Raw genomic sequence first — 22,638 nt, forward strand, 5'->3', positions numbered from 1 at the left:
GAGCCGAACGTAAGATTGTACAGAAAGGTCGAAGGAATGGAAGGAGTGACGGAGCTTTCGGCTGAGTGACGCGCGCGCGACTTCCTTTGCGGAGAGACGCGTTTAATTAATGGTCCAAGCACCTTCCTTTCACTTCTCATCCATCACCACAGTGAGCTTGATACACGGCAACACCGGGTTAAACTTGATGAGCTTTTGTTCGGTAGGTGGTTTTTTAATTCGGTAGTGAGTGTTCTGACGCAGTGGTCTATGACAAGGCACGACGCATTTTGAGTTCATCAGGTAAACAAGATACTAGTTGAGGGGAAGCTTCTGAAGTTCCGACGCAGCAAATGTGCTCTAATTTCCTCTCGATCAGATTTAGCAAGATGCTTGAAGGCTCTTCACGCTATATACTATATGCCCAATCTCTTGACTGACTGTCATGAAGCACTCGGATCGTGAAGTGTAGAGTCCGATGCACACATATCTATTCTAACTTCACAACCTCGAGCAAACGTAGCTAGCCCACCGTTTCGCTAGCTTAAGTGACCCTGGCCGGCCCGTTGATCAACGCCTTGACCAGCTGTTCACGGCTCCTCGAAGTGTACCGTCCCGCATACCGCTCCGAAGGGAGATGTGGGTGAAACTACTGAAGCGGACTCTTTAGACTCTACATGCTAATTACTTACTTTTTGCGGTTCAGTACGCGGTCAGTCACGGCTTTGGGCATACAGTAGATAGGGTCAATCTCTTGCAGCCCTGGATATTGCAGTAGACTGAGACCTGCAATACCGAAATGTGTGTGAAACACATCAACCATATCGCCAGCTCTGTCTGAAATACCGCCCATATTAGGATCCTGGCATTTCAGAATGAACTCTGCCAGCTTGGCCTGGTCGATCCAGTGGGTCCTATCGATCATTGCCAGACTACTCACGACCCACCAGCTATAGCACACATCTTCGAGCTTCTCTGGTCTGCCGTTGAGGCCGCCGTTAGGCAGTTGCCTTTCGCTGAGCCAGCCACCAAGCTTGTCGATGTCGACAAGGTCGAGGCGATTCGCGATAGCAAGCGTTGCAACGCATGTGAAGACTTGACCAGAATGAGACTCTGCTCCTGGACCCGTTCCGTAGCCACCGTCGAAGTTTGCGCAGGATTGTACATGTTTTACGGCCTTGTCGACATCGACCAGGTGCATCAGACCGAGCAGGGAGAGGGCATTAAACGCACCGTAAAGAAATCGAGTGTCGGTCTCGCCCCATTGGTCACCAGCAAAGGTGCCGTTCTCAGGCTTTTGTAGACTGGCGATAACTAGAGGTTGTCAGCTATGTAAGCGAAGCATTTATCTATAGATACTGACATTGACCTATGCGATGCTTGCCCCCAGGCACTCTTTGCTCTAGCTCGGTGAAGGCATCGAGGATTGCAAGTATCTGGACAGCACTGACGGTGTACAACATGTGTGGATCGTGGCCTGGCGCAGCACCGAAGCCGCCATTTTCGTGTAGGCAGGAGAAAACGAAGTCTAGCAAGCCAGATCTGGGCAAGGCATCAGGTTGGCCGAGCAGGTATAGTGGAGTGACGCCCCAGTAGATGCCGCTCATGCGCAGGTGCTCGGTGAGCCAGTATTCGAGTTCATCCTTGCGCTGTTTCGGGCGTCAGTAAGAAGCGCGGGTGGTCGGGGAAGATTGGCGGCGGACCGTATCGAGGGACTGGATGTAATCGACGTGCTTTTGGACGTAGAGTTGAAGATCGGTGGGGAGTGTAGAGAGGACGCCGCCGCGTCCAGGACCAGCGACGAGAGACATGGCGGGCTCAGGGATGAAGGATGAGGTGGATCGACGGTGGACGGTAGTATGGATACGAAGCAGGCCAGCGGTGGAACATGGAAAGTGCGAATTGGAAGTTGCGGTTGCGGGGTTCATTCCTCGAGCAACCCCTGACGCGCAAGTTGAAGGCTCCTTCGAGTCGTCGAAACAGCCCACACACTTTGCCTTGCCTGACAAGGTTGAATGCTCATCTCATCAACCAAAATCATCACGCTCCTTTTCCCCATTCTTGTCGACCATCGGCCACTTCGCTCTTTCGTGGAAGCAGCAACAGCAATTTTTGCCGAGGCGCATATATTGGTGCATTCAAGTGCATCGCTAGACAAAGGCGCGTCGGACAGTGCAGCCGAGCCCCCCTGTTGAAAGCGTCTGGTCGACAAGAAAGACTACAGCCCACCTTGTTCGCTCTTACCCAAGACGCTCCGTTGATGGGTCGTGTATTCGCACACGCCGGCAAGCAGCAGCAGTAGCAGCAATCCGAGACACGCCTCTGAACAGCCTGCCGTCTGCGCACACTCGAGGAGACAATGGCCAACAAATCCCCCTCGACCCTGGCCGACGCTCGCCCAAAACATATGAGCAGCCCTATTTCTCTCCATGGCATCGACATTTCTTCTCTGGATGCTCGCGATGTCTTCGGTTTGACCATGGGCAGTGATCTGTCCGCCCTACCCTCGGCCTCACCCGACCTCTCGCGCGCGCGTGAAGACACCGACCGCCAGAGCTCCCGTTCCGCTCATAGTCCTTCTCTCTCCGCTGGCCGCATTACCGACGACGGCCCTGTCTCTCACTTTGATCCTCCTCCTGAGTCTCGCTCTCGCTCAGTTTCTACCTGGATCTATCCCTACCGTCGACCCCCAGGTTCCTCGCCAGCCTTGTCCATCCGTGCCAAAGACGGCGACGACACCTCCGGTCAGTTTATTGCTGCCTATTGTTACATGCTGTAACTGACGCTGATGCCTAGCAGCTACCCCTGTACCAGCTATTCCTCCGCTAGATTCAAGTCAGCGCCCTTTCACCGCCGTTTCTCCCCAACCTTCGCCAGCTATCCCTTCCACTTCCTCCTCAAATCTTAATTCGAACAACACAAAACCCAAGCCAACCAAGAAGCGTATGCCTGTGTTGGGTCGGTCGAAGTCACTGCGCGCTGAGGATCAGCTCAACGACCTGCTCGACAAATCCAAGACAAAATCGCCTGTGATCAAGCAATCCAAGCACGGTGTCCACAGTAAATCAACGCCAGCTATCGAAATGCCGCCCATGCAAAAGCCTCTTCCTGATAACAGCCGCAAGTTCATGGGCATCATGCGCGACCGTTCGCAGGACAGGGCTGACCCTGAGCCGGGAAACAAAACAAGGACCAGGAAGGATAAGGGTCAGGACCGTGATGGTCACATGTACAAGAACAACAACACATCAGCCTTTTTTGACTTTCGTCAGAGTTCGTCACGCGCAACCGACGGTATCACCAAGGCTAGTAAAGGCTTCCTCAGCAAGATCACTCGTGGTGGGAGCAACCACGGCAAGCCCCAACCTGTCACTGACGATGGAGACTATGTTGTGCAGGTCCTTAACAAGGGCCTTGTTGAGCAGACGCGTCTGACACGGATAGCACAATCGTACGACGACTGCAAGGATAAGACCGAGTTCTGGATGCCCGCCTTGCCGTGGCGCGCCATCGAGTATGTCATCAAATCCCTGACTACTTACTTCGCTGACCTCAAATGTAGCTACTTGAACGGCAAATGTGAAGAAGAAGGCCTATACAGAGTCTCCGGTGGTGTAGCCAACGTCAGAAAGTGGAGGAGACGCTTCGACACTGGTGAACACTTCCGCTTCTCATTCCCACTGAACTTACGCTGATCCTCACATAGAGCTTGATATCAACCTCCTGGATGAGTCTGATCTGTATGACGCCAGCATCATTGCCTCTCTCTTCAAGGAATGGATTCGTGAACTTCCCGAGGACATCTTCCCTAAGGATGCTCAGCATCGTATCACATCCCAGCTACCTAGTGAGGTCCCCGACAAAGGCTTCGTCCCAGAGATTCTACGCCGCGAACTCCAGCACCTTCCGCCCTTCAACTACTATCTTCTTTTCGCCATCACCTGCCATCTCAGCCTGTTGCTCGAGTATCAGCACAAGAACAAGATGACTCTGGACAACCTGTACCGTTGTTTCAACCAATCGCTTAAACTCGATGGCCGCATCTTCTATACTCTTGTTGGAAACTGGCGATTGTGCTGGGCTGGTTGTGTCACCGAAAATGATTACCTTGTCAAGGAGTATGACTACCTCAAGCATCCTTACCCTCAGTTTATCCAGGACAGTCTGGCAGCCAATGAGCGTGCCATCTCTTCTTCTGAAAGCAGCGCTCCTCCTCCCAATGGAACCTTCACCCCCGAAGTCCAGCGTCCTGCGACGTCGCACACTCTTCTTTCGCAGTCTAGTGAAAGCGACGAACCCTTCATCACTCCCGTCAAGAAGAATGCGCGCAGCTCTTCCGACGTTACTGGTCTCTCGCCAATGCGCTTCAACTCTAGTCCTCTTTACCGAGGACCACCATCCGACTCGTAAAGAGATTTGTTGCACACTGACATCACGTCGTCGTCTCCTTTGGGAGCGCTCGTGTGCAGGTAATGCAGTCCTTTTGCCACGAGACGAGATACCTAACCAGGCTGGACCTTGTTCTGTTTCTCAACGGAGATGACGATTTCTTGCTAACCCCATGCATCAAACTACCTGGTTTTCCTTCTTTTTCTTTTGCTCCTTTTCCCAATTCTGTATGTACGAGTTGATATACCCCTCAATGTTTTTTGTGCTTTTCTTTCTTTCCTTTTGCTGGGCGTTCTTTGGGTTGGCAATTTGGGAGGTGTTCGAAGATGAAAGAGTGGACCAAAGAAAAAAAAGGAGAAAGTGGAAGGAAGGTTAAAGTTGGACCTTCGTGTACGATCAAGTGGCTTTTTTTTGCAAGACGAGGAAAAGGAGATAGGAACTAATGCATGTTAGCAGTCCAAACGAGTGACTGCTCTGCTTTTCATGCAAAATGAGATATGAAACTTCTTCCGATATAACTTGTTCCTTGCGTTGTGCTTGCCTTGCCCAGCTACCCCTGAAATAGGTAGTTGGTAGTATGCGTCACCCTGTCTCTATCATTGGTCTCTTAGCAAGCCATTGCTTTGATGGTCATAAGCTGACAGACATCGTGAAAGCATCGATATTTCCTGTGAGACGTCAACTGTGGTTCAAGCGAATCTTGATAGTTTGGATAATGCGGTATTGGCAGACAGTATAAAGGACGTGTTGTACGAGCCTGACAAGACGTCGAGAGCAGGGCTTGCCTCGTTCATTTACATGTCAATGTGCACCCATCCCGATCAAATTCCGCATCTTGAAAGATAGAGAAAGTCGCGCGCAAGTCGTTTTCAATGTACTACTTAGAAATGTGAACAATGTGGTAATTGGGACGACACAGATTGAACGAGAGGATAAATCAGAGCAATTTGGCGTGACTTCACCATATTGACTGCGAGTAGAACATGAATTTTGAAAGGTTGATGAATGGAAATACTTCTTTTTACAACATCCGTGACTTTTTGCGCCTTATGCCCTTTCCCAAGAGCAAGGGAGCTGCCCTGACCACTCGACAGTGCGCATGTGTCTACTCTGGCTGTCTTCGCCATGTTCGCTTGTCTCCAAGCGCTGCTATATCTGCGCCCTAGTTCGTGATGTTTGTGTCGTTCCCGAGTACTTTCGACAGGGACGTTTGGGTTGGTATGTGAGAGATCGAACTTCGTCAAAGAAATTCTCAGCGACCACCGAATCCTGGTGGGGGGAAACCTCTGCCCTGTCCTGGAGGAGGCTGGAAGCCGGGAGGTGCACCGAAGCCAGCTGCGTAAAGTTCAGTAAGATTGCAAAGACAAATATTCGATTGTGCGAGTTGACTTACGAGGAGCACCGCCAGGAGCACCAGGGAAACCAGGTGGAGGGCCTTGGAAACCGGCTAGAGAAAGATGTTAGCAAATATCCAGAAATAGGAACAATCTAGAACATACGAGGAGCACCTCTTCCAGCAAATCCTGGTGGAGGAGCGCCAGGGAAGCCTCCAGGAGCACCAGGGAAACCGAAGCCTGGAGCGGGACCACCAACACCTGCAGCGGGACCAGTGAGACCGGTAGGAGGCATGCCTCTACCTGCAGGACGAGAGATACCAGGACCAGCGGTCATGGTAGGAGCACCAGGGCCTGCGGGACCATCCTTGGCCAATCTTGCTGAGGGATCTGCGGGCGGAGGACCTTCGACAGTCGAAGCGACGATGTGGGCACCGCGGACAATGGTAAGACCAAGAGTACGCTTCTCCTCTGTCTCGACGAATTGAGGCTCTGCCTGTCCAGGAGCTGCCGACTTATTGGGCTTGCGCTTCACTCGACGGAACTCTTCTGTGTCGGCGAGGACGAGGTTCATGTGCTTGTCGAAGGCGAGCATCTGGCCAGCCATCTGACGACCGTCCATCATGGTGACGCGCAGGCGGTAGTTGATCAGGCCCTGCATCTTGCCCTGCTTGTTTGCGGCGGCCATACTGAAGGTCGATGCGCGCGGACGCGACTGGTGCGAAAGAGAGGGTGGAGGGTCCTGAAAGTATGCGCGGGTGCTGCGACGAGACCGAGAGGAGCAGCGGAAGAATGCGACGGGGATTGCGAATTGATGGATGGATGGCAAGAATTACAGAGTTGGTCGGCTCTTGCTCTTTCCAGACGGGGGCAGCTTGCGCTTGCCGTTCTGTGTCTGGCAAGTCTTCGCCAAGAGTCGTGCCTGCCTTCTCCGCATCCACCACCGAAGAGAAGTTGGAAGCTCTCGTGCTCGCTGCCATCCTCCATTCCGTTCACATTCCAATCACACACACATACAGCCATGGCTGCCACAAAGATGCAAACGCCGCTGAGTCTTCTCAGAGTATCTGCTCCTCTCGGTCGCTCCGTCCACACCTCTGTCTTCCACGGCGCACAACGATCGCAAGCCCTGTCCTCGGCCCTTGTTCTCTCGCGCCATGCGTCATCCGCTGCTTCGACCTCGACCACATCAACACAATCGCAAACACCACAGCTCACATGGGATGAGTTCCTCAAGCTCCGTCGCACTCGTCGCTTTATCAATCTGGGCTCGTCTGCTCTCAGTGGTGCTGCCAGTATTGCCGTCGCCGTCCCTGCCTTTGCTGAGTTCGAGATTGAGAACATTGGCGCTCAGATGACTGGCTTGGATCCCATGTTCATCATCGGCGGTAGTTTAATGGGTGTCGGTGCTGTTGGTTGGTTGTTGGGTCCCTTCTTGGGAACTGCCTTCTTCAACGTCTGGAAGGGAAGCGTGAGGAAAGAGTTCGCTAGGGTACGCCATGGTCCTGCTCGTTTCTTGGTGGAGCCTCATGTACTAACGAAATCTCATCACAGAAAGACAAGGACTTCTACTCGCACATCAAGAGATTCCGCGCCGATCCTGCCAGCTCATCCGTCAACAACCCGGTTCCAGACTACTACGGCGAAAAGATCAACAGTGTCGCCGATTACAGGCGATGGCTCAAGGACCAAAGAGCCTTCACCAGAAAGAAGAACAAGAACCTGCTTTGAGCAAGCAAACCTTATACCTTACACATCTGTATTAACACCATTTTGTTCAGCGCAGGAAGCTCGAGCCATTAGCGATTTCATTCCAACATATGCATTGACTTGTCCGTGTCCTGTGAGTAGTTTCATAAAGCCCACCAATGTATCCAAACCTTGTATTTCCACGTTCAAATCCCACAGACAGGTCACTCTGTCCAAATTATAATGCTCAGTCCTTGATCTCATCAGAACTTAGCTCCCAATTCTTTTTCCTTCTTGATCTGTTCTTCATCAACCACAATGATCGCTTTACCCTGGATCTTCCCTCCGTGAACCAGGTCAACCAGATCTCCAATCTTATCGAGACCATGGAAGGGATTGGTCTTCACTTTGATTCCGTGCTCCGCGACGAACTTGAGCATGCTTACACTCTGCTCAGGGGAACACAGCAAAGAGCCTTTGACTCTGATGTCACGGAAGACAAACTCCGCAAAGGGGATAGTGACGTTGTCTGGCTGTGCAATCTGCACCATGGTGGCATGCATTTTCGTTATAGCACAGGCCATTCCAGCAGCGTCATCAGCGTCGCTGAGAGTAATCGATGCATCAACGCCAGCACCTCCAGTTACCTGTTGTTGACAGTATGTGAGAACAAGACCCGATCTGTATGCAGTAGACAGAGCTTACCTTTTGTACTTCTGCAACCACACTGTCTTTACCTTTGCGTGCATCAACGACTACGTCGGCACCATTCTCCTTGGACATGGCAAGTCCTTCATCCCTAGCATCGATACCAATCACATTGAGGCCAAGCGCCTTTGCAAACTGGATGCCTAGGTGGCCGAGACCACCTCCAGAACCGACCAGGGCAAGCCACTCGCCGGCTTTGAGGTTGGCCTCTAAGACGCCCCTCCAGATTGTTCTTCCTGCACATGCAAGTGGTGCCGCACTTTCCAGTGTCACCTCATCTGGGATTGGGGTTGAGCTTCTAGAATCCACAAGGGCATACTCAGCAAAGAAACCGTTTCTGTGCACTCCTGAGTGTCCTGCAATGTTGGTGCAGTACTGACGCCATGTCTCCGGACCGTAGCAATCCTGGCAGTGACCACAAGGGTGGTAGGGAAGTCCACACATAACGCGGTCTCCAACTTTGAAGTTCTTGACAGAGCTTCCGACTGCGACAACTGTGCCAGCACCCTCGTGGGAAGCTGTCACAGGGAGCTTTGTTCCAAATGTGCCATGTTGTACCATGGAATCAGTATGACAGTTCGATGCAACACCGATCTTGACCAGAATATCCTCTGGAGCGAGATCTTTGGGCACAGGAACAGTGTTGATCTTGTACGGTTTGTCAAACTAGTTAATTGCTTTAGTTTAGAATGCCACCTGGACAGACGTGAACTGAATAATACCTCGACCACTTGGATGGCCTTCATCTCCTCGGGAATGTTTTTGAAATCCATGTTTGATACTGTGTTTCAGTACAATGACTTACAGGGCGTAGATGGTATTGTCGAGAAGCAGCAGAGCGAGTCATTGATCAATGGTAGAGAACAATACGTCATCATGCGGGGAAGCCGTAGATTAACGTCGGCGTCGGCGATAGCGAGGTAAACGCCGAGATAGTAACGATAAATTGAAGCCTTCTGAAGCCTCTCCTCGTCCACGATTCTTTCATGTCGACGACGCATAACTGGATGTTGAGGGTCCACCTCATGATAGCTCTGTCATGAGATCTCAGTCAATGTTCAGCCAAAGGTCTCGATGAAGAACGTGAGATCAACGCAGTCTGCTATACAGAGGCATGACTCCAACGTATCTTGCCTGGTGGTTTGCCAGGCTGTTGCTCGCAGAGGGCCACAATCTCGAGCCATGAGTTTGAAACCGGTGCATCGTGGTTTCTGCCTGGGCAAGTATGGTACAGGTGATAGCGTAGAGCCGAAACTCGAGGTTCAGCCTTCGGTATCCGTAACAACTATCAGATGAACCGCTCGCTTCGGACCATTACAATAAGCAGTCTTCTAACACTTGAAAAGTTAGGGGCAAATCAAGACGAAGGTATCGTCGGCGTCGAGTGTTCCTGTCGCCGGTAGTTCACCGAGTGTCTAGAGGTGCGGGCGGGTCGTCGGGTGGCTCTTTCCGTGCGAGACGAAGTCCACCTTCCACACCTGAGAAGGCAGGCGACGCCTTGACAACACAATCAACACTGATACTCTGTGTCAACCCACTCCTTCCTTTGACTTTCCGTTTCCGCTTCCTTACTCTCTCCTCTTGCCAGCATCGATGGACTTGCTAGTTCCTGCATCCAGTCAGGCGCAGACCAGAAAAATCCCTCTCGTCTGCGGAATATGTCCACACCAGCCCACCTTCTGTGACTTGTCTCATCTGCTCACCCACATCAGCAGCAAGGCTCATTTATCAACCTACTACAAACTCAAAGTCCGTTCAGGTTCTGATAATGCTGCTCGTCAGTCCGTCGAGGGCTACGACATATGGTACGCCGAGAATGACATCGAGTCTTTCATGTCCGAACGTATGAAGCACAAGGAAGAACGCAAGAAGATCAAGACTGGTACTTACCTCATTGTTTCCAATCCTGAACTGCCTTTACTGATAAGACGTTTTCATCAGAGGCTCTGTCCAATGTCAAGACCATCAAACAGGAGGTTCACTCACCCACGGTCACTCCTTCATCAGCATCCTACGACGACACCGCATCGGTCTACCCTCACCCGTACGCTGCATTTGCACCGATGTATAGCTGGGCAGCACACCCTTACCTCTACCCCAGACAGGACTCAGCATTCGTCGAGGCATACGATCAAGAAGCCCCGAGTGATGTCTCACTCATTCCCCGAAAGCGCAAGATCAAGGCTGAGGCACCCCACACTGGAGAGGATGATGAGCACGACGACGACGATACTAGCAAGCTCAAGGGTATTGTCTGGCCTGGCATGGGTCTCTTTGATGCAGCCACTCCAGAGTTGAAGAAGAAGCGTAACCAGAAGAAAGACATTTCTGTCAGCGATCGTCTTGCTACCATGTCCGAAGGAATTCAGAAAGAAGAGCTGATCTTCAGCCCATCTGGTAGCCTTTGCAAGAAAAGAGTCATTTCTGGCCAACCACAAGCCGAGGACGATCTGCTACCAGGCGAAGAGTTGCCTGTCCGCGCAGCCAAAGCCAAGAAGGCTCCCAGAAAGAAGCCTCTCGAAGGCAAGAAGCCTCGTGATGACAAGAATTCCTCGAAGGACAAAGACCCCAACGCCCTCATGAAGCCCACTCTTCGCCTCAAGGGCAAGAAGAAAGCCGGTAAGCAGCCCACTGCTACCACTGATGGCGATGAGCAAGAAGAAAGCCGCCCTGATGAGGAGGTGCCCCGCAAGACTAGAGTCAACAAGCGCAAGAAGGCACCCCTCGACAAAGCCGAAGAGGAGGAGGAAGGCGACACTCAGATGGACATGAACGAGGCTACACTCGAGCAGCCTGCTGTGATCACACAGCTTACCTCTGGATATCAGCAGGCCCCCATGTACGTCGCAGCAGCACCCATGGGGTTCAGAGCAGCCGAACCTACCTACATGAACATGACGGGCCAGAGCTACTACCAGTTCCCGGCTGGACAAAACCATTCATTCTCGTACGACCCATCTCCCTTGACGACCTGGGACTACTTCGGATACGGCATGGGAAGCAGCCTGACCAACCCTCTATTCTCTGGCATGTTCGGAGGCAGCTTTGGAGATGATGATGACGACGACGAGGACAATGAGGGTACCATCTCGGCACCAATCTCAGAGTCGTGAAAGTGAGAGAGAGAAAAATTGCACTAACCGAGGGGCATTACACCAGCCGAGAGCGAGGGATTGTGAATATATATGGAGCATTTGCTTTTTACCAACGATAATGGCGGAGACAATGGCAGGTTGCAAACTGGAACGGACAAAAGTACTTGATTCTCTTTTCTATCTTAGCTAGGGCAGCATATGGAGCATGGAACGTACGATATCAGATAGCTGCAGCAGAGTTGCTTGCAAGTAATGCTAATTTTTGCACTTCTTACAATGATTTTCTCTCTTGCTCGCCTGTTGACGGAGAGACGAAGAAGGAGCGATGAGCACCGGCGCGGAGTGAAGTGAAGCTTCACCAACGGAGTTTGCGGAGTTTGAGTGGCGCGCGAGCAACGGGGTCCAAAATTTCTTGAACTTGTCAACCAAGAAAAACACACAACACACCAAGACAAGAAATCGTTATGGCGACACAACTACCTCCTCCGTCGAAGCGACAAAAGACAGCGGCCGCCGCGCGGGCCCGCGAGCAGGTCGAGCCCGAGCAGATGCCCGATGGCATTCAGCGCATCCAATTTATCGACGCCGACTCTGGCGAGTCCCAAGGACCTGTCGTGACAGTACCCTTGTCAGAACTGTCGCCTAAGAATCTGTCTCTGCTATTGAACACCCTCCTCGGCCGCGAAGATCCCAGCGAGCGCCTCCCCTACCGTTTCTACGATCCCCTCGGCACTGGCGACTTCGACCAAAAAGCCATCATCTCAGCCTTCCTGTCCGGCGACTCGACTACCGAAGTCCAACTCAATATCCCTTGCCGCGCAGAAGCAGTTTTCCGTGTAAAAGCAGTCACAAGATGTTCCGCTGCCATCAGTGGACATGGCGAAGCTATCCTCGCAGCACAATTCTCCCCAGCCTCGTCTTCGCGTTTGGCTACTGGTAGTGGTGACAAGACTGCTCGGATTTGGGATTGCGATACTGGAACTCCTATGCACACACTTACTGGTCACACTGGATGGGTTCTTACGGTCAGCTACTCGCCCAACGGCGACATTCTGGCTACAGGAAGCATGGACAACACGATACGCTTGTGGGATGCTCAGACAGGCAAACCCCTGGGTGGTCCCATGAAGGGTCATACCAAGTGGGTGACATCGATGTCTTGGGAGCCCTACCACATGCAGCAAGTTGGAAGACCTCGAATCGCATCTGCCTCCAAGGACGCTACTGTTCGTATCTGGGATGTCACAAGCAAGCGCGCCGATCTAGCCTTGACTGGCCATAAGGGTAATGTGTCTTGCGTGCGTTGGGGAGGTGCTGGCTTCATCTATACCGCCTCACACGACAAGACCATCAAGGTCTGGTCTGCCGAAACTGGCTCTCTTGTTCACACCCTCAACTCACACGCCCATTGGGTCAACCACCTTGCTCTTTCCACCGACTTCGCCCTTCGCACGGCCTTCTACGATCACACTGGCAAAAAGGGTGTCCCAGCTACTCCCGAAGAGAAGCGCGCAAAGGCAAAAGACCGCTATGAGGCTGCTGCCGGTGTCAACAACCAAAAGAACGGAGGAAAGGCTGTCGAGAGACTAGTGTCAGCTAGTGATGACTGCACAATCTACCTCTGGACCCCCATGACCTCAACGAAACCAGTCACTCGCTTGTTAGGTCACCAAAAACAAGTCAACCATGTCACATTCTCGCCTGATGGTACCCTCCTCGCCTCTGCCGGTTTCGACAATCTGATCAAGTTGTGGAATGCTGCTGACGGAACTTTCCTCTTCACACTCAAGGGTCACGTTGGACCTGTGTATCAGGTTGCCTTCAGTGCTGACAGCAGACTGCTTGTTAGTGGTAGCAAAGACACTACTCTCAAAGTCTGGGATGTCAAGACCGGAAAGCTCAAGGAAGATCTGCCCGGTCACAAGGATCAAGTCTTCGCCGTAGATTGGAGCCCCGATGGTGACAGAGTAGGCAGTGGAGGTCAGGACAAGCAAGTCCGTGTCTGGAGAAACTGATGTTCGAGTTTTGATACCCCATATATACGAATTGACCTGTTTCAAATTTCGCATCCCTTATCAATCAGCTTCAGTCATGTCCGCCTCTTGTCCGAATCCGAAAGCTTTTCTGCTTAGGTGACATAAAGGAAGTCTGGCCTCTTGTCTCCCAACATCTTGATCTCAGATTCGTCCTTGCCCTCGATCCAGTGGTCGCGCTTGCCAGCTTGTCTCTTCTTGTTCTCGGCCTTCAGCAAAAGGTGTGTTGCCAGACTTCCGCAGAACAAGAAGAGCGTCAGATACGCCAACACAACTCCGTGTCCCAAATAATACTTGGGCTTGTCCTTGGCTCTGTAGATGTTTGAGCTAACCTTGGGAGAGGGTCAGTTTTGCTTGCTTCACTCTCTTTGCTGGATGTCAAAACTTACCACGCCCTGAAGATTTCCCCAGCCAATGACAATTCCGATTGTCACACCTCTCTTGTAGGCGCCTTCTACGTTGTTTGAACACCAGGTGACGCTGTTACTGATGAGACTAGAGCACAGCTCGGTCAGCGGTCAAAGTTGCAAATGGACATATCTTCTGGTACTTACGGATAAATTCCTAGAGCTCCGAGGAAAGTACCGGCATATTTGACATGAGGATTTTGCGATCCGATAAGCATGCAGAAGCCTGCAATGCCAAGGAGAGAAACACAGACGTTGATGATACCTCTCTTCTGTGTTCTGTCGGCAATATATCCGATCACAATCGTGAAAACGGCAGCACAGGCGTATGGCGGAACGGACAGCAGATTTGCTGTAGTGCCGCTGTATCCAAGTGCGTTGATGATGGTGGGCAGAAACAGCGAGAAGGCGTACAATGCACCGTCTGCTCCCATGTAGATGACGGCAAAGCACCAGGTCTTCCAGTCTGACACACTTTGCCAGAAGTAGGTCATCTTGAACTCCTGCAAATTTGTATGTCAGCACAGAACGATACTATACTCAGCATCTGTTCTCTGGACGTACCTCATGCTCAGCGCTTGCTTGCTGGTCTTCCTTAAGCCTCTTGATCACTCTAGCACGGTCGTCGACAGATAAGAACGTGGCCTCGTCAGGGAAATCATGGACCATCCAGTACGAAAGGATGCCAACCACAACGGTAACAAGCCCTTCGAGGATGAAAATCCATGCCTGCTCGAGATATTAGTGTCATCTAGCAGTGCAAGTCGCATCGCTCTTACCCAACCAGGTTTGCCACCAACTCCCTTCATCTGTGCAATACCTGCTGCCAAAAGTCCTCCAAACGAACCTGCCAGGGCTGCAGCAGAGAAAAAAACGGCTGCTCGGATACCCAGCTCCTTGCGCTTGTACCTAAAAACCAGTCAGTTTGTGCCTTACAACAACGTCATGGGTCAACGTGCCAGCATGAGAGATCTATCTCTAGTCAGCGCATCTGTATCGAGTTTTGCGCCTTATCTGTTACTCACAGTAGTTCACACCAGGGAACAATCCTGCTTCAGCAAAACCCAACCACCAACGTGCAGTCGCAAGACCAGCAAAATTATGACAAAGCCCCATAGTAACCATCACGATTCCCCAGAGCGTCATAATGATGGGAAGAAAAACGCTAGGCCGCCATTTCTTGAGGAGGACGTTTGTCAAAGGCTCAAAGACCGAGTATGAGACGAAGAAGATGGAGAGTGTTGCGTTGTATTGGCCAGACGTCATGTGCAGGTCTTTTTGCAACCCGTCTACTTTGGCGTTACCGATGTTTGTTCGATCGAGGAAGGAGATGAGGTATAGGAACGAGAGCTGTGGAGGTTATGAGCTGTGGTCTCTCTTTTGTGATGGGTGAGGACACTGACCCATGGGATGAGTTTGAAGTCTAGTTTTCGAACGAGGGCTTTGTCCTAGCAACAGCACTTGGTCAGTCGATACACCTCACTGGACTTGATGGCAGGGGAGGTATTACTATTCTTGCTCTTTCCTCATCGCTGAGTCCAGCATCAGGGTCATAGAGGCCCGTGTCGATGGTCTCCAGCTTGGAGACCCCAGCTTTTTCATCCATTGGGGAATGCGACATTGTTACAACGACTCTCACAGCAATGAATAAACAGTAACGCAGAGAAACAGAAACCAAGAGGAACCAGCGCTGCGGACGATCGTGGCTATGTACCCAGAGGACGGCTTGATCTGCTCGAAAGATAACCCGACGATCCTTCCAACCGGATCATGCTTTCATGTGACGATCCGTTATATACGTTCCTTCTATTTGCCTTTTATCCAACCAAGTCCCCTTGCCCTCGTTCTCGCCAATCAGACGCTACGAGTTGCACCAGAAAAACGTGCCGTGGCTGCAGCAAAACGGCATGACGTTGAGTTTATCTATTGCTCGGGCCTCTTTTCTCCGCACCTTTTGGCAAGCGCTCTTCTCGTTGTGCTTGTTCACGCTTGGAAGAAGGTTCAAGGTTCTGGCAGGGATGGACTGTGTGAGTGGGGAAATGCTGGGGGTGCGGGGTATGGAGCCGAAATCGGTGCGCTTTCCGTTTACATGCAAGGGTATTTGATATCCAATCACTCTTTCCTCAGGTGTCGAGAAGTTAATTGTCGACAGGAGAGGCTTTGCTTTGGGTGATTTCCGTGCTCTGGTCATGTAAACAACCTTGCGAAGACCTGCGCATCTGGAACGTCGAGAACCGAGAGTATACCGACACTTCTAGGACTACTTCTCGTCGCAGCTTTAGGGCCTTTACTTGAGTACGATAGAGTCGCTCGGAGAGAACTGCGGAATAAGTACATTCGCAGGCTTGCTAAAAATCCTTATCTTCTCGTAAAGGTATTCGTGTTACAGGATATGATATGCCGAGGAGAATTACTGTTTCTTAATGCATTTAACCAGCCACCCAATACTACTGAGAGAAGGTTCTTATCAAGCTCATTCGTTAAGCTCATTCCCAAGACCTAAAGTAACACTCCACGGAGAACGATACTTTGTGGCTTTTGTGTAGAATCATGCAGCTCCTAACTTTGGAGCATTCCTCCTATATTAGGCGCCGGCAAGCATACGATTAGCATACCGTGTATCGTTCGTGCTTAGTTAATCACAATGCTTCCTGCTCCGAGAAAACACAATCATATTCCAGGACTGGTCAAACATGAATGATTTTCATCTCAATCCTCAAGAGTACTGAAGTCTGTCAAAAGCACACGAGGGACTGTCGTTCTCCTCTCGCTCAAGCAGCAGGTTCACGCGAGATATTTGCCTTTCCTCAAAAGTAAATCTGCGCCGATCTAGACACGAGACACCCACGTGAAGAAGTTTATACATGTTAGAGTGTGCGAACTTCGGTCGAAGACCGGTGTTTTCTTCAACTTCCTTGTCTGTTTGTAGTTGTCTGGGTTTTTGCAGATCTGTTCTCCCTGAGTTTCGAGAAGATACAACAGATTGGTGACCTAAGTAAATGCTTTCATGGTATGTCAGTTTTGTAGTGTTGTCTTATGCTTGGAGGATGTGGTTGCTCTTGAGATGAGATGTTCATATCATGATAACAGAATATGAAGCCGCCAGCATCAGGGCCAAAAGTCCTGGGCTGTGGTATTGCTAAGCAATAATATCTCTGGCGATTGAGACTACAAGTCCTGGGAGTTATTGATGCTCACTGGACTCGTTCATGAGCTCAAGGACTGCTTGATATCCTGGTCCAGTGCCTCGAGCGTCCATGATATGGCAAGATATTATATGAAGTGCCACTGCATTCTCACCTCAGGCTCAACTGTTCGTCGTAGCAGCTTGGATCAGTATCCTGCTTGGATGCGACTTGAAATTGAGGCTCACTGCGTAGGACTTGGTTCCATCAGCACACCATCACTTCAGTCGCTGAGCAGCTAGTAATGACTTCGTAGGATTACTCTCAGTGCCAGCATCACACTTCACCTGTTCGGGATCGCATATCTCGTACCGTCCTACTGAACCTCATACCAGTTCTCTCACATATCGCCATCGAAGCTATCTTTCCGTATCACTCGCAGCCTTTTCTCCGGTATATATGACCAATATGTGGCAGTTACCAGCCTCTGCTTTCTCCACTCAACACACTTCCCTCCCGCAATATCCAACCTTCTCTTCCCTTCCTCGACAGACTCTTCCTCAACCTCATATCCTTCCACACCCTCATCCCAGCGACATGACCTACACGACCAAAGATACCCACATGGCCGACAAGATGGAGATGATCAGAAGACTGGCAACACTGGAGACAGAGTTGAGAATCGAAAGAGAGCAGCATGCATTGGCTCAGCAGTGCATCAGTTATATGGCACGCCAGCTCGTCGCACAAAACCAAAGATCTGCTACGCCATACCCGAGAGAAGAAACCAACTTCCACAGCATAAGACTCGAGAGATATGATTGTGCAGCTGAGCCCAGAATCCAACCCGAAATCGAGCAGAGAGCAGAACTGAGAAGTGATGGACAAACAGGAGATGTTGGAAAGCAAAAGGCCGATACCGAGGATCTGCTCACTCAGACTGACGAGGAAATGCCAGTGGACTCTGTCCATTCGCCCAGCCTGGTTCCTTTCAAGACACGTCCTGTGCCTGCCGGCCCCAGAACCGAACAGACGTTCAGGACCAAATGCCTTGCGTTTCTGAAGCGAGATGAAGTGACTCAAAAGCCAGTCGATGTCAGCAAGGACACGGATACAGAAGGTACACTTTTCACATTCGAGAACAGTGGCGATCTCTGCAGCGAAGATCCTCGTCCGAGCGACGGCAGAAATGCACAACCGCTTCCGGTCCTCGGTGCGCAGGATGGGAGGAGACATGAACAATTTCTCACGCTCAAGAGCCTCTCGAACCGCTATCAGGACAGCAAAATCGCCGACAATGGCATCTTCGCATCTAATTGGGCTACGGCAGAGAAGAAAATCATCGAGCCAGAGGTGCAAGAAGACTTGATGCAGTTTCCTGAAGCTGATGAAGAATTCGAGAACACTGTGGTCGAGGAGCCTGAAGTCTTGATGAAGGAGCAGCTAGAAGAGGCGAACCAAAAGCACGCAGCAGAGCTTCGCAAGAACCAAGCACTGGTCATGTACGATCCAGCTCCCAGCGATGACGCCTTCCGCACTGTACTCGTCACAGACATACCCAAGGACGTACTGGAGGCAGATGTGATGCGTATGGTCTCGGGAGGCATCATTGTCAAGGTGCAGTCGATGGACACGACCTGGATAACAAAGGGCAAGACGATGATGATCACATTCCTGGACGGCAAAGACGCCAGCAACTTCTTGAGATCTGTGAAAGACAAAGTCGAGCCGAGGTTCAGTCTTCTCAAGAGCCCAAGCTATCCCGTGCATGGCTGGGTATTCGACGACATTGTTTACAACGGCGTCACACGTTGCTTGGCCATCCACGGTCTGGGAGGAGACATTACAATGGCAGCACTCTGTGCGGCGACACGTCAGCGTGGGCTCAAATGCGACAGCGTGCTCAATGCTAGCAGAGACGAGCAGGGAGTGTGCCACCTGGAGTTTACGTCGGTAGCAGCAGCTCTGTCAGGTGTTTGGATGCTCCAAGACAACCTGTTCAGACGCTTCACAAGGATCATACATGAAGCAGATCCGTGTGATTGCAAAATTCCCGACATGAAAGCCGAAGAAGGGATGGAGGAAGAGCGTGAGGTCGATATTTCCGAGGACGGCGAGGTCGAAGAATTGGGAGATGAAACCGAGGTCGAGAGTGAAACACAGGCAGGAGCAGAATCGGAGTCGAAGACGTTGGATGCAGATGAAAGAGACGCAGATGGCTGGCCTGTCGGAGGCTTGGATTACGATTAGGCCGGAAGATATGGGTAGGAGAGGGAAGAGGTTGATAGAGAGGAAACAGCTCGGGGGCCATGGTTCCAAGGGAAGCTGGAGCTTGGGCATTATATTCTTCTTTGGCTCGACGACAATACTTGTTATCTAGCCAGCAGCGAACACAATACTATGCAGAACTTTTGAGCACGTAATGATACCGCGCTGTCTCTGCTCATCCGAGTTCTAGGTGTGTTGTTCAAGCTCGGTGCTATATGAGAGCAGGTTTCTGGTTAGTCGAGCAGCTGTTGTGGAGATCGCTCCAGGGCTGTGATGGGGAGGGAGCGAATATCTTAGATACGGCATACATGGCGCTTCGGGAGACCATGGTAGTGGTTTATTGGTGTAGGCATGACGGTCAGGTCAACCGATTTGTTCTCTGGGGAAAGCGAGTTAGCAAGACGTGTGAGATGGGTGGTGGATAGGGATAGAGATACCCATAAGCTTGTTTCAGCTCCTTGATGGAAGCAAGACTCAAATAGGTGGTCATTGTTGGTACATTTCTGACGGTAGATCTCTGGTCGACCTTCTCGAAAGCGGGCTCCTCATCGCTCATAGCATCTTGATTGGTCGCGTCCTGGGTGGCAGGTGTGGTTTCGATCAACTCGGAGCCAAGGGCATTGTATTGGTATACCTTGATCCCGTTCTCTTTCAGCTCTCTCTTTGCAATTTCAACAATGCTGATGAGCTTGTTGGCGACGGGAGCTTTGGCGTGGAGAGCGACAATGGCAGGTTTGCTGTCGGCTGGTGTCGACTTGACATGGGCGATCAGAGAGGTTGTTCGGTTGGATATGCTGCTTGACGAATTGACACTCAATTGCAGGAGCGTGTACTTGGCCGACAGATCTGGAGTAGCAGGAGCCATGACTGACATGACTTGACGATGGGGTTTCGGGTCAAAAAGTCGCGAAGCTCAAAACTCCGCAATCACCTTGATGATGCCCTGCCAAGCCATCAACTTTTTGCGATCATAAAGTATTCCTCCTTCTCTCTACACACTCTCTAGCTAGTCATGGCGCCAGCAGAAAAGGAGCATCCTGCTCAATCGCTCCTCGCCCGCGCCCACGAGCCCACCACCTCCTCCCAGATCTTCCGCGAAAAGGTCCAGAACCGCCCTCTTCTCCTCCGACCCTCATCTCCCGATCCTCGCGAAAATGTCCGCTCCCAACGACAGAAAGCAAGATTAGAAAAACAAAAGGCCAGTCGCAAGTCAAAGAAGCCTCGTCCTCTGACTGCAAAGCAAAAGAGACTCCTCGGTGTCTACGACATTCCCAAGGACCAGCGCAAGTACGACATCTACCTACCCATCTGGAAGCTATGGTGTGCCTACATGCGCGAAATCCTGGCAATGGACAAGTCTCGCTACGTAAATGCTGCTGCTGTTGGTCCTTTGTTGGCTAGTGCAGACTATCATGGTGCCATGGTCGACGTTGTAAGATGTCGCTGCGTGGGAAGAGTGGGAATCAAGGGGATTGTCGTCAAGGATACAAAGTTCACTATGGAAATCATCACTCAGAAGAATGAGCTGAAGAGTATCTTGTTCCACCATACCACCAAACGTGTCGCCATACTGACAGCATAATAGCCGTTCCCAAGGAGTACACCGTCTTTAGATTCGAGATACCCTTTGCCGAAGAAGATAGTGATGGTGACAACAACATGGCCGAGCCACGCAAACTATTCGTTTTCGAACTTCATGGTTCACAATTCGAGAACCGACCTGCCGATCGGGCAAACAGAAAGTTCAAACAGCACATCGATCCCGATCTGTGAGGAAAGTACTGGTCACCGAAAGTTTCACCAAACTCGTCTGCTTTCGAGACTGGAAGTGAATATACTCCAAGGCTGGAAACCTATATCTCACTCGGCTCATGATGCGAAACCGCCGCAGATTGCTCGCGACTAGTGCCCATGCTGTCTACTACAAGCATTACCATAGTGCTTTGACCTGGCTCGAATGGCTCGATAGAGAAACATGGATGATCCCAGGTGCTGCTGTATCGGAGCCCAAAGCTGAAGCTGATCGTAAAAGATGATCAGATGCTAGGAAAGCGCATAGCACCTCAATTACTGCCATAAAACAGAAGCGGCTAACCACGCTAGATGGGAACTTGCAAAATGACAGGCTCATCACTACAATTCACATGCCGCAGCAAGCAGCAAGACATGCAAGCAGCTAGGCCCGCTGCTTCGACCAGGAGAGAATCGAGGACGGATCATGCTATGATGAACATAGCCATTATATAGCACACGAACAATGCTTACGAAACCATACTTCTATCCCACATCTAAATACATAAATTTTCCGCTCCAACTCAATATGCTTACTCTACAAGAATATTCTCGACGAAATCTAGTATGATAAAGATGCAAAGACAGGGTCACCAAAAAACAAGAGTTGCAAGCCAGCATCAACCCGCCAAGCCTCGACTTTCTTCTCCGCTTTCCTTCCTTCTCTCTCTCCCGCTTCCGCCGCTCTTTCAACTTTCCAGACCCAGAACTTTTTTTTTGTTACGACCATCAACCACTTTTCTCTCGCAACACAACCTTCCACATTGCGAATAACACCTGTTCCGCCTTCTTACAGCCACCTGAGTCATTAGAAGAACGCCGACACCGCGCATCGCAGCAGATAATAAGAGAAACCACCACTCGCCATCATGTCGTCCATGCGCAACGCAGTCCAAAGGCGCAACCACAAAGAGCGCGCCCAACCACTCGAACGTCAAAAATGGGGTCTTTTGGAAAAGCACAAGGTACATCTCAATCAAGAGTTTGATACTCAAATATTCTACAGAAAGCGAAAGAGAAACTCCTCTAACAATAGAAAATAACAGGACTACTCCCTCCGTGCAAAAGACCACAATGAAAAGAAACGCCGTCTCAAAGTCCTGCGCGAAAAGGCCGCCCAGCGCAACCCAGATGAATTCGCTTTCGGCATGATTACAAGAACCACAAAAAAGGGCGTTCAACAATCCACAAGAGGAAAAGACAATGGCTCCCAGGCGCCCATGAACATGGACATTGTCAAGTTGCTCAAGACTCAGGATGCTGGTTACCTGCAGACCGTTCTACAACAGACCCGTCGTGCCAGAGAAAAGATTGAGAAGCAGGCTGTCCTAATGACTACTGGAGTCGATGCCTCTAGCATAAGCAAGAGAAAGGTGTTTGACGACAACGGCGAGCTGATTGAGGAGACAAAGAAGCAATCCGCATTTGGTGACGACGACGATATGGATCTGGATCTCGACGACCTTGCAGACCTGGGCGACCTTGATGGACTCGATGATCTTGATGGCCTGGATGGAGATGCCAGTGGTAGCGAAGGTGGCAAGAGCGAGGGTGAGGATAGTGACACAGAGGGCCTCTCAAAAGAAGAAATCAGGCAGCGACGGAAGAAGAGACGTGCTCAGGAAGTGCTGCAGAATCATTTGGAAGCGCTCAAAGATCGCGAGCGTGACCTGTCTCTTGCTTTGAGCCAACTCCAGCATCAACGGGCACGCATGAACAACACCGTCGGAGGTGTCAACAAAGAGGGCGTTAAATTCAAGGTCAGGGAGAGAAAGCGTTGAAAGTGTGTTGTTGAGTCTTCATAAGGACACCCAGCCAAG

General features: G+C 51.0%; 12 protein-coding genes across 12 annotated transcripts; 7 read left to right on the forward strand and 5 right to left on the reverse strand.

The window, feature by feature from the left end:
* Nucleotides 1-667: 667 nt before the first annotated feature.
* M437DRAFT_88596 (geranylgeranyl transferas-like protein type II beta subunit) lies at nucleotides 668-1,790 on the reverse strand (the record flags this gene model as incomplete). Its single annotated transcript, XM_041028870.1, has 3 exons — nucleotides 668-1,293; nucleotides 1,343-1,628; nucleotides 1,683-1,790. 3 exons carry the CDS (start codon nucleotides 1,788-1,790, stop codon nucleotides 668-670), a joined length of 1,020 nt encoding a protein of 339 aa, XP_040875472.1.
* A 1,329-nt stretch (nucleotides 1,791-3,119) lies between these two features.
* M437DRAFT_29680 (Rho GTPase activation protein) lies at nucleotides 3,120-4,143 on the forward strand (the record flags this gene model as incomplete). The annotated part of the gene is made up of 3 exons (XM_041019166.1): nucleotides 3,120-3,493; nucleotides 3,542-3,633; nucleotides 3,686-4,143. Coding segments are annotated over 3 exons (924 nt in total), but the record flags the coding sequence as incomplete, so codon positions are not given.
* Nucleotides 4,144-5,620: 1,477 nt separating this feature from the next.
* M437DRAFT_59234 (Sm-like ribonucleoprotein) lies at nucleotides 5,621-6,390 on the reverse strand (the record flags this gene model as incomplete). Its single annotated transcript, XM_041023544.1, has 3 exons — nucleotides 5,621-5,703; nucleotides 5,783-5,803; nucleotides 5,868-6,390. The coding sequence occupies 3 exons, from the start codon at nucleotides 6,388-6,390 to the stop codon at nucleotides 5,621-5,623; spliced, it is 627 nt and encodes a 208-aa protein (XP_040875474.1).
* A 462-nt stretch (nucleotides 6,391-6,852) lies between these two features.
* M437DRAFT_9492 (mitochondrial import protein Pam17) lies at nucleotides 6,853-7,433 on the forward strand (the record flags this gene model as incomplete). Its single annotated transcript, XM_041029090.1, has 2 exons — nucleotides 6,853-7,194; nucleotides 7,257-7,433. Coding segments are annotated over 2 exons (519 nt in total), but the record flags the coding sequence as incomplete, so codon positions are not given.
* Nucleotides 7,434-7,654: 221 nt separating this feature from the next.
* M437DRAFT_59238 (GroES-like protein) lies at nucleotides 7,655-8,872 on the reverse strand (the record flags this gene model as incomplete). The annotated part of the gene is made up of 3 exons (XM_041023545.1): nucleotides 7,655-8,038; nucleotides 8,097-8,765; nucleotides 8,822-8,872. 3 exons carry the CDS (start codon nucleotides 8,870-8,872, stop codon nucleotides 7,655-7,657), a joined length of 1,104 nt encoding a protein of 367 aa, XP_040875476.1.
* Nucleotides 8,873-9,692: 820 nt separating this feature from the next.
* On the forward strand, nucleotides 9,693-11,212 carry M437DRAFT_59382 (uncharacterized protein; the record flags this gene model as incomplete). The annotated part of the gene is made up of 2 exons (XM_041023569.1): nucleotides 9,693-9,981; nucleotides 10,041-11,212. The coding sequence occupies 2 exons, from the start codon at nucleotides 9,693-9,695 to the stop codon at nucleotides 11,210-11,212; spliced, it is 1,461 nt and encodes a 486-aa protein (XP_040875477.1).
* Nucleotides 11,213-11,658: 446 nt separating this feature from the next.
* Nucleotides 11,659-13,209, forward strand: M437DRAFT_69976 (WD40 repeat-like protein; the record flags this gene model as incomplete). The annotated part of the gene is made up of 1 exon (XM_041025385.1): nucleotides 11,659-13,209. One exon carries the CDS (start codon nucleotides 11,659-11,661, stop codon nucleotides 13,207-13,209), a length of 1,551 nt encoding a protein of 516 aa, XP_040875478.1.
* A 113-nt stretch (nucleotides 13,210-13,322) lies between these two features.
* Nucleotides 13,323-15,240, reverse strand: M437DRAFT_59404 (MFS general substrate transporter; the record flags this gene model as incomplete). The annotated part of the gene is made up of 8 exons (XM_041023571.1): nucleotides 13,323-13,559; nucleotides 13,617-13,722; nucleotides 13,782-14,137; nucleotides 14,199-14,363; nucleotides 14,414-14,543; nucleotides 14,656-14,984; nucleotides 15,038-15,082; nucleotides 15,145-15,240. The coding sequence occupies 8 exons, from the start codon at nucleotides 15,238-15,240 to the stop codon at nucleotides 13,323-13,325; spliced, it is 1,464 nt and encodes a 487-aa protein (XP_040875479.1).
* A 1,987-nt stretch (nucleotides 15,241-17,227) lies between these two features.
* Nucleotides 17,228-19,009, forward strand: M437DRAFT_88604 (uncharacterized protein; the record flags this gene model as incomplete). The annotated part of the gene is made up of 1 exon (XM_041028872.1): nucleotides 17,228-19,009. One exon carries the CDS (start codon nucleotides 17,228-17,230, stop codon nucleotides 19,007-19,009), a length of 1,782 nt encoding a protein of 593 aa, XP_040875480.1.
* A 381-nt stretch (nucleotides 19,010-19,390) lies between these two features.
* M437DRAFT_88605 (uncharacterized protein) lies at nucleotides 19,391-19,892 on the reverse strand (the record flags this gene model as incomplete). The annotated part of the gene is made up of 2 exons (XM_041028873.1): nucleotides 19,391-19,406; nucleotides 19,465-19,892. The coding sequence occupies 2 exons, from the start codon at nucleotides 19,890-19,892 to the stop codon at nucleotides 19,391-19,393; spliced, it is 444 nt and encodes a 147-aa protein (XP_040875481.1).
* A 147-nt stretch (nucleotides 19,893-20,039) lies between these two features.
* Nucleotides 20,040-20,800, forward strand: M437DRAFT_59375 (ribonuclease p complex subunit; the record flags this gene model as incomplete). Its single annotated transcript, XM_041023565.1, has 2 exons — nucleotides 20,040-20,559; nucleotides 20,613-20,800. The coding sequence occupies 2 exons, from the start codon at nucleotides 20,040-20,042 to the stop codon at nucleotides 20,798-20,800; spliced, it is 708 nt and encodes a 235-aa protein (XP_040875482.1).
* An 887-nt stretch (nucleotides 20,801-21,687) lies between these two features.
* On the forward strand, nucleotides 21,688-22,599 carry M437DRAFT_79010 (U3 small nucleolar RNA-associated protein 11; the record flags this gene model as incomplete). The annotated part of the gene is made up of 2 exons (XM_041027087.1): nucleotides 21,688-21,783; nucleotides 21,865-22,599. 2 exons carry the CDS (start codon nucleotides 21,688-21,690, stop codon nucleotides 22,597-22,599), a joined length of 831 nt encoding a protein of 276 aa, XP_040875483.1.
* Nucleotides 22,600-22,638: the final 39 nt, after the last annotated feature.

This window comes from Aureobasidium melanogenum, assembly GCF_000721775.1.
Source record: "Aureobasidium melanogenum CBS 110374 unplaced genomic scaffold scaffold_32, whole genome shotgun sequence".
NCBI lineage: Eukaryota > Fungi > Ascomycota > Dothideomycetes > Dothideales > Saccotheciaceae > Aureobasidium > Aureobasidium melanogenum.